The 9,674-nt window shown below is 46.5% G+C and overlaps 1 protein-coding gene across 3 annotated transcripts in view; it reads right to left on the reverse strand.

Moving 5' to 3' along the window:
* Positions 1–7,860, reverse strand: part of PHF21B (PHD finger protein 21B) — a 170,296-nt gene extending 162,436 nt beyond the window's left edge. For all 3 annotated transcript variants that reach the window (XM_075760184.1, XM_075760179.1, XM_075760170.1), the window contains exons 1-3: positions 7,255–7,860; positions 6,539–6,571; positions 6,190–6,255 (exon numbers count right to left, since the gene is read on the reverse strand). In XM_075760184.1, coding sequence (XP_075616299.1) covers positions 6,190–6,255; positions 6,539–6,571; positions 7,255–7,308 — 153 coding nt within the window. In that variant the 5' untranslated portion in view covers positions 7,309–7,860. The remainder of the gene's footprint in view (positions 1–6,189; positions 6,256–6,538; positions 6,572–7,254) is intronic.
* Between the last annotated feature and the right edge of the window lie 1,814 nt (positions 7,861–9,674).

Here is a 9,674-nt window from a genome sequence, read left to right on the forward strand (position 1 = left end):
TAACGTGCCTTTATACGCCTTCGTGCTTTCAACTTGAAAATCAAATCTGGAATGAGATGAAAAGGAATTTTCTCTACTTGAACATACCAGAAGTGTTTAGAGTAATGCGGTATCCCATTGGAAATGTGATTTAGAATCATAGAATCATTTAATATCACCATTCAAAACCCCTTCTCTAGCATCATGCTATGGAAAGGAGACATTTGGAGACATATTCCCCTTTTCTTCCACAAGCAGAATGAGTCGGTCGACCAGATTCTGAAACAAGGTGAACTGGTATAGACATCTGACATGATACGCTGTTCCGGATGAGCTGCACGCGTGGCATGAATCAGTGGAGAATTTGTTCCATTAAACCAGAGCTCTAGACAAAGACTCCTGCCGAAGCACCACTTCAAACTGTCCAAGCATCTACTAAAAAACTTAAAACAAATTCCAACTCCAAGACACAGAGTTCCTCTATAGAACAAAAGTTTCTTTGAAAGGGTCCCCCTACGAAAGTATCGTGTACATCTGAACAAATACCTGTTTGCTGCAAGTATAAATTAGATACTTTACAATGTGTAACAGGTAGCAAGTACCGTTAGTGTAAAACCAGAAGTGAAATAAAAAGGTATTGTTGGTATAATTCCTTTTTCTGAATAGACAAAGGCATTGTAAGGAAAAAATTGCTAAATCACAGGGATAATCATCATAGCCAGCTCCTCTAATGAGGCATCATGGGATTACTGGAGTTATTATAAGAGTCATCTTATTGAAGAAATTCAAAGTTAATTGAAATCAATTGTACTGTTCTGACAGCAGGTGTTTTAAGTGGCTAAAATATCAAAGTGAACTCTTTAAAATGGTTAGAATGAATGGAACGTTCACTTTTCAACTCTTAGCCCTGCCAAGTGATATACTGTACAAGTACAGAAAAGTGTACAGTCAAAGAAAAATGCTGGAATGAAATAGCATTTCACATGCCAGTCAAGCAGCTACCAAACAAAAGGTGGTTCTAACCCCCTCCAGTACACATTTTCATTACGGATGTGCAATTTCCATGAATCTTATAAGGGCAACCTAATGGAAGGCAGCAAGCCACAAGTGTACACATTTCCATTGTGTTTCACCTCTATGAAAATATCCTTTATTAGCCTTTTCCCCCAATATGAACAGGGAATCTCAATATGGTATTACTGAAAGCACAAACAGAATGCTAGGATTGCCATTATGCAAACTATATTCCCAAGTTTCTCCTCCACGGAGCTGAAGGTAAATTCTTTGCTAGTTTTGTCACTTTTTCTACGGATGGCAAAGCAACCAATAAATTACTAGCTGATTCTAGTGAAAAAAAAAAAAAAAAAAAAAGGGAACTGAAGCTTTCTGAATTACAATCCAGAACTAATCTTTACTTTGAGCCAATAAATTCATTGGATTCTGCAGTTGTCCAGGTTTCCCAGCCAAGTCAGAGGGACCTCAACGTGCGGAAGAACTGCAAAGTCAAGCCCATGTTTAATACCTGTTGCCTTTGTGTTTAAAGACTCAACGCAATGATTGAACAGTTTAATACTTCAACTGGGAGCTCATCGCCCTGTCTCCCTCGACTTCAGCGAGTGCTCACTAAGGTCCTTCAAACCAAATTCTGCTGGGATGAACAAACATAGGCGCAATTCTTGCCACAACAAACGGGAGCGCTGTGTGTACCTTGGGACAGAGTTTGACATTACGTTCAACTTGATTTGGAAATGCCTTTCAGGTTCTACCTCAGTTTTCACTGAAGCTTGTAACCCTTATTTTACTTCAACAATTTTGAAAGTGCCCAGCCATATGAAATACTGAGCTTTGGCAAATGTCAGTAATTTCCCCTTTAACATGTGTAAACAACGCTGCCATTTCCAGGCACAGCACAGCATGAATTTCAACAAACCAAAAAAACACTTCTTCTTTTTCCCCAAAACAAAGATACAACATCAATAAAACCAGACATCTCAAGCTAAATCGCTTCCAACAACTTGCATAAGGACCGTACTTAAAATTTAAGAAGCCTAACACTTTCCACAAACAGGCTTTGTTGGTGATCACCACAGGCAAAATACAGTCAGCGATTTAATTTCAGATATACTACCCAAAAATACAAACCAGCAGTAACACAGGCGGGGAGAGCCTGCCTGAAACTAATGTTGATTTTCTGCATAGATAGTAAATTATGGTAAAGAAATGAGGCAGTGCACAAGTGAATGGCATATACATAATGTCTTTCAGGAAGACATATTTTTATTACTGTGCTCCAGGACAGGCTGTCTGAATTCAGAGTTCATCGCAGTTGAAAATATAGTAGCCCACACATGCTCATTGTTAATTTTTAAGACCTGGCTTACCACCTAATACTTATGTCACTAACAAGTAACTTCCGACTGGAGGTTAAAGATTTGTTTATTTGTTTATCTTGATCTATTAATTAATAAGAGACAACTTTCTAAAATTAAAAGACTCCTAATGACTCTTTAAGGACCTAAAGAAAGCGAGAAACATGCAGCAGAGCACCTCTGGTGTGCTTTTAAGGCCAGTGCTGGCTCTTATGATAGCTCTTTTATTTACATATAAATGCTTGTTGCTTGACAATTTAGATAAAAATGTTACCGCTGCTCTGCATGTGCTGTAGATTGAAGGTGTAAAACCACTGGACCAACTAATGGAGTCTTCACACATCATATCTTGTTAAAGAAGAGGTAACCCACTCTCGAATGCTATTACAATTCATCAAAACTATAGTACACAAAAGATACACTTCTAACAAAAGTCCAACTTTTGTCTCTCTGAGCTGGATGCCAAATTAAGTATTGATTGAAGCCGCAGCATTTCAATAATGAAAACGATGGCTCTACAGTACTTATTTGAAAACACTGAGAAAATATTAAAACTACATTTAATTCCATATTTCTCTAAACCACCAACATGAAAGAAACATTGATAACTGGCGAGGGATCCTTAATTAGGTTGCAGCTTAAAATCCAACTGTGCATAAAAGTCTAGTTTATACATTTACCTCATGCACCAAAAGTTGAGTTTGTCATTCAGTTCTTACTGTCTCTAATTGTAACTCTCAAAAAAAAAAAGGAAATATTGCTACAAATGCCAGTGGCTACAATGGAAAACTGATGATAGGCGTACTGAAAGACAACACTCGCCCCTGCTATATTTCTAACAGATGTGGATGATGTGATCATCCATTCATTTTACTATCTGTTTCATCATCCACATGTGCAGTTTAATTGAAATGCAATTTTAGCATCTTTTGTATTCAGCGCATGCACAATCAAAGGTATACATTATTGAATTATGAATTAGTTGTGCCTAAACAAATCTTCGGGGTGGCAAGGAGGGAAGGAATGTAAATACATATGTAAAAATAACCTCCCTACTTACACTGCCTACTTAAGTTTACATCAGTGTTTTGGTACAGCCACAAAAATGAGAGCTTGAAAGCACGAAACGGCTCCAACATTTGCCTATCTATTGTCTCAGTTGCCTTCAGTGCACCTTCTTCATGCCCTCAAGGACCGATACTCCATTTATAAGCCATTACCTAAGGCGCAACTACTAATTATAGCAAGGTTGCAAAGTTACAGGATGATTTTGTGACTTGGTCAAAGGCTAAGACCTCCAAACTCATTTCACTTGTGACCCAAGAAAGATTTCAGTTTAGACTTCCAGAGGTGGCAGTCTGGAGCAAGAGGACACCACATCGCCAGCTAGTCTCTTATAAATAAGCTCTTGTTGCACAGGATGTTGAAATCGGCAAAAGAATCTAGATTTTTGCCTAAAAATAGCAGGTTTCCTGCTAGGCCAAATTTGCTGTTTAAAGAATTTTAGTATTTTATGTTTAATTATTTCATAGTTTATAGATTTATTTGTAAGATTCTGAGAAGGGCAAGTCACAAATATATGACAGTTGTTTACTAGTTAGTTTGGATTATGCACAAATATGTTGCGCAAGCTTAGCAAAAACCTTTTTCACCGAGCTGAATCAGAACATTGAAACTGTATTTTCAAATGTGTCTCTCTGCCTTATCTAAATTCCAACATGACACATAATAAATAACTTCTCATTTACTATCATCATAAAAATTTAAACAGCCTTGAAATAGTTGCTACAATACAGGGGAAAATGATCAAATGTATGTTCTAAATACCCACTTAGAACAGTAAAACTATTTCCATATTGAAGAAAGAACACATAAAGATGCATTGTTGCAGTAAAGGCTGTTACCTTGTTTAAAAAAAAAAAATCTTCTACTCAGTATAGTACTATTAGAGTCAACAACTTGCTGTTTTACACTGCAAAAAAGGACTAACAGCCCTTAGCTATCATGTAGTGTCAGATTTGCTTTAAAAAAGAAAGTATCTGATTTGATTCTATACAGTGATTAAACATCTTTGTGCTCTGCTGAGTAGGGTATTCAATCCCCTCCCCCCTCCAAAAATGGCATCAAAGCAATCAAAATGGTAATGTTCAGCATGAATGGGGCCCCATCCCCCACCTTCAAACTCTGCAGACTTTTCTCCATGTTAGAAGAAACCAACACCCCTTCCTCACAAAATGGAAGCTTCCACTACCAAATTGAGAGTGCTGACAAATTCTGATTACAATAAACTGGGAGGAAAAGGGTGGCAGATAATCACGATCACCTATGGGCACAGATTATATATGCACGGATCACTTTTCAACTTTAACCACAACTCCAGCAAAACAAAAACAACAACAAATATATATATATATATTAAAAAAGGGGACGGGGGGCGGGGGGGGGGGAAGGGGTGGAAGGGCACGCGTGCCCCCTTCCCCTCTCCCCCGGAGGTCCCTCGCCGGGAGGGAGGCGGCGGCTTTGGGGCTGGCAGCCCGGCGCCCCGCAGGCGCTGTCCCCGGCCCTGGTGCTGAAAGGGCTGCTGCATTCCGGAGGAACGGAGCTCCTTCCCGCCGCCGGCGGGGCCGGGAGCCGAGGGTCGGGGAGGGGAGCTCAGCACCGCCGCGCCGGCCCCTCCCGGGGAGGTGGAGGAGCGGGGTTGGGGAGGCATGAGGGCCAGGGGATGGAGAGGGAAAGTTCACCCCTGGAGGCGGGGGTGTGTGTGTGTGTGTGTGTGTGTGTCAAGCCGGCAGATCTCTTGCTGGCTTTGTCAACTGCCCTTCCTGCACTGGAAGTCCTGAAAGTGGGGGACAGGGGCCGGTGGGGGTGGCGGGTAAGGCGGGGGGGGGGGGGGGGGGCGCGGAGAGTTCGGTGAGTGTGAGTGCGAGTGGGCGGGCGTGAGTGTGCGCCCGGCGGCGGCCGCTGTCCGCGGTGCTGAAAGCCCGCCGCCCCCGCCGCGCCCGGCAACTTTCCTCCCGGGGGGGGCGGTGAGCGGGTCACCGGCGGAGCAGCGGGCCCGGGGGTCACTGGGCACAAAAAGAGAGATGAGAAAGTTTGGGGAGGGCAGGGAAGAGAGGGAGGGGGAAGGAGGGGGAAGGAGGAAGGAAGGTTTCTGGTTTGTTTTGTTCCCCTCCTCCGGGGTTTTTTTTTGTGGGTTTTTTGGGGTTTTTTCCCTCTGGCAGCTGAAACAGGTTAATCTGTTTTTATTCGTATTTTTGGAAGGGGGGAAAAAAGTGAAAGTGCCTAAGTGAACTCGAATCAAAAGCTAACACGTCAGATCAGACCAAGGGAAGAGAAAGGCAAGTGGGGAGGGAAAAAAAAAAAAAAAAAAAAAAAAAAAGAAGAAGAAGAAGAAAAGAAATAAAGTGATCAATAAAAATCAGTTTTGTAATCAAACGCAGAAATGGCTCCGAACTGGGCTCCAGCCTCCTCCCTCCCAACTCTTGCTCTGCACATTACACGGAAGTGTACAAAGTAGCCCAAGACAGGAGAATTTTCCATATTCCTAAAACATGTCGACCAACTCAAAATGGACGCCTCATTTTTTTTTTTTTTTACGTTTTAACTACTGCTTATCTTTTTACTACTAGTACTAAAATCATTCTTTCCCCCAGCAAGACATCCGAGAATCCGACCTCATTTTGAAAACATGCATTTTCTTACTTTACGCTTAGGAAAATGGATGTTATATTCTCTGCTGTCGGTATTTTTCAGCTAACGCAGACACTTTTCGGATGTTTAGAAAGTGCATTGTAAAAACAAGAAGAAAAACCAAACACAACTGAATCGATCTGTTCCTTACTTGTTTCTCATTAAGAGCTGCTATTCTTGATTGCCTTTCATGGATTTGTTTCTTAAGATCCCCGTTCTGCAAAAACGGCAATAAGATGCATATTAAAGGCAAAGTGTAAACTAACGCCTGTAATGAATAAACTTGCGATCTAGAAATTGTTCAAAGGCAAAACCGTTCCACCAAAGCCGTACGAAAGCATGCACACACAAAACACCCTCCTTAGTAAGAAAGCTCAGTGCAGACTACAAAATGAGATCTCTTACTGATAAAGTTTCTCATCCTGCTGTCCCAGCACAACTGCGCTTATTACAGCAGGGATAAAATACTGAAGAAGAGAAAAAAAAGGATCTGCATTTACCTGTGGATCTTGCTTCATCTGTGCAACTAGTTTCTATAAAAAAAAAAAAAAAATCACCCCCAAAAAAGGAGGAATTAGAAACTGTTTCAAGTTTAATGGATTTTTTTAAATGTATGTATGTGTGTGGACGGGGGAGGGAGGGGGGTAAGGAACAAAGAGGCAAGTAAACACTGCGAGTCAGTTTCAAGCAAAGCTCATAAATATTCAAGTCTCGTCCTAATCTCTCCAACACACACACACACACACACACACACACTCGCACACACTCACTCACACTCACGCACACGCACAGACACTCTCACACAAGCACCGACCGCAACGTTAACTCCGCATCTCCACAACGCGCACACACACACACACACGCACAAAAAAAAAAAAAAAGAAAAAAGAAAAAAACCCCAAACCAAAAAAAAAAAAAACTCAGCCAAACAAGCCGCAAAACTACTTTGGCGAAGTGCTCGCCATTGCCGCGGGGGGCCGGGGGGGCCCGAGGGGGGGCCCCCACCGCGGCCCCGGCCTCCCCCGCCGCCCCGGCCCCGGCCGCGGCCCCGGCCCCGCTCCCCCCCCCCCTCCCCTGATCGATAGACCCTGCGACAAGAAGCAAAGGCTACTTGATAAGCATGCAACACTGGCTCCCTTCCGATCCTCCTCTCCCTCTAAAAAGCACCGGGGATAGAAGAGCATTTTTTATTTGCTTATTATTTTATTTTTTTTACCTGATGACATTGGATTTCCACTTTTAACGCCTCTTGCAAGCTGTGTAGCTCCATCCCTGCAACTTGCCAGGCACTTTCCTGCCACTTTCAGATCCGAATGAAGTTTTTTTGTTTGTTTGTTTGGTTTGGTTTTTGGTTTGGTTTTTGTTTGGCTTGTTTTTTTTGTTTTTTTCCTCTCCCTTTCTTTACTCTATTTTTTTTTTTTTTTGGCTTTTTTTTTTTTTTTTCTCTCTCTCGCTTTTTGCAACCGACCCGCCAGCCAGCAAGGCAGCCACCCCTCCCTTCACGGAAGAAAAAAAAAAATAATAATAATAAAAAAAAAGGAATTAAAAAAAAAAAAAGAAGGAAAGAAAGAAAGGCCAGGAAAAAAAAATTAAAAAAAAAAAGAAAAAAAAGAAAAAGGAACGGCAGTAACAATAATAATAATATATAAAAAAAAAAGCGACAACAACAATCGAAAGAAACAACTACTCAGTCTGCAAAGCAAGTTCTTTGCCTCTTTGCTGGGGACACAGACTCATCACTCACTTTCCGCCAAAGTAGGGGGGCCCCTCCCCCCGCGCCCCCGCCCGCGCGCCCCCCGCGCCCCCCCCCGCCGCCCCCGCTCCGCCCCGCAGCCGTTCCGCCGCCTCCCGCCGCCCCGCCGCCCCCGCCAATGGGGACGGCAAGGGCTGAAAACGGGAGGGACTATATTTCCTCGGAGTGCGCGCCTTGATTTCACTTTGCCTGGGGAAAAAGTTGTGCCTCGGCTGTCAATGCTAATTCGGCGGTGCCCGGATGGAGCTGGGGGGGGGGGGGGGAGGATCGGGGGGGGCGGCGGGGAGGGCTGGGGAGGAGCGGGGGGAGTGAAGGCTTGCGGCCCGCGCATGCGCACTGCTCCCGCCGCCGCCGCGGTAGGCGAGAGAACAACAAAGTGCCGGCGCGCGCGCGCGCTCCCCGGCGCGAGGGCCCGCGGGGCGAGGGCGGAGGCACGGGGCGGGGCGGGGGAGGGCTCGAGCCTCCTCCCCCTCCCAACTCCCTCCCTTCCCCCCCCCCCCCCCCATGGCCTCGGGGCCGCTGCCGGGGCAGGGGCTTCTCCGTGACGGGGCGTCACGGCCTTCCCTCCCCGCCCCCCTGGGTGTCCGCCGGGGGCTGCCTTGGGGCGGGGGAAGGGACCCCTTCCAGCTTTGCAAGAGACAGGTCCCGACGGCTGAGGAGGGGGAAGTTTCCTCCTGTCGTGTGGTGTGTCGTCCCCCCCCCCCCCCCCCGCGCCATCTTCTCCGCGCCCTCCCACCCCGCTTCTCCCCGCGCCCCCTTCTCCCGTTGCCGGATCTCCTCTCCCCGTCCCCGCCGGCACGGGATGAGCTGCCAGCCGGGGCAGCCGGCGAAGCCGTTCGTCACCCCGTCCCGCCACAGCCCGGTGGCGCCTCCCGCTGCCCGGAGCGGGGCTGCCCGCGGCGCGCAGCCGGCCCTTGGCTGGGGCTGTGAGGGACCCCTGCCCGCCCCCGGCCGGCTGCAGGGCGCTGCCCCGCGGGGGGGGGGACACGCAAAAAAACTTCCCTCAACAGCCCGGGGGAACGACTGGCACCTAGGGCAGGTGCTGGCTGTGCCACGAAGCAGGGGCTCAACCCTTTACCTACTCAGCAGGCAGCCTGGCGTCACGGCGGGTCACGCTCCCCTTGCCAGCGCATCACGTTTAAATCGTTCCCCGCTCGCCCCATCTTCAACCGCCTGCTCCACAACAGAAGCTGCTGTACCCCTGGGTCGTGCCGAGCCCACTGCTGGGGTGCGAGCATCCTGAAATGGGATGTCGAACCCAAGAGACATTAAAAAGCAGACAAAGTATTTTTAGGGGAGCTAAAGTTTTCTGGTGGGCAAGTTGTTTCCAGGTCTAACTGAGAGCGCAAGCGCCCGAACAGCGAGGTGCAATGGCTACGGGGGAAAGGGATGGGGCCCGTGAGACGCTCGGGCGTGCGACCCGTTCGAACGAACCTGCAGCTGAGGGATGGCAACACGGAACCACGGCCTCAGTTTAGCTTCTAAATAACAGCAGCAAGACTTTAAACCGGCACAGAAGTGCATGCTCCAGTTCAACCCAGTCAAGCCACGGTTCCTCGGCTGTCAGTAAGAGATACGTGCGCCACCGGGTCACCCTGCACCACAGATGTGGTCTAGATCAGGTGCGGACAGAAACACGTCATCTTTTTGTCACTTTTGTTCCACAAATATGTGACCCAGCTTCAGGTCATACGGACACTACCTGATCCAGCATCAAGCCTGCTGTCAATCTTTCAAATACATTTCAACCAGCAGCATAAATTTATACAAAGTCAGTGTTTTGCCACGTAGCTGCAGTATTTTCAGTGCCGTAATAGGAGCCGTGCAGTTAGATTTACTGGCATCTTGACGCATGGCCGGAGTGGGGTTGGAAGCCAAAAATA

This window comes from Balearica regulorum, chromosome 1, assembly GCF_011004875.1.
Source record: "Balearica regulorum gibbericeps isolate bBalReg1 chromosome 1, bBalReg1.pri, whole genome shotgun sequence".
Lineage (NCBI taxonomy): Eukaryota > Metazoa > Chordata > Aves > Gruiformes > Gruidae > Balearica > Balearica regulorum.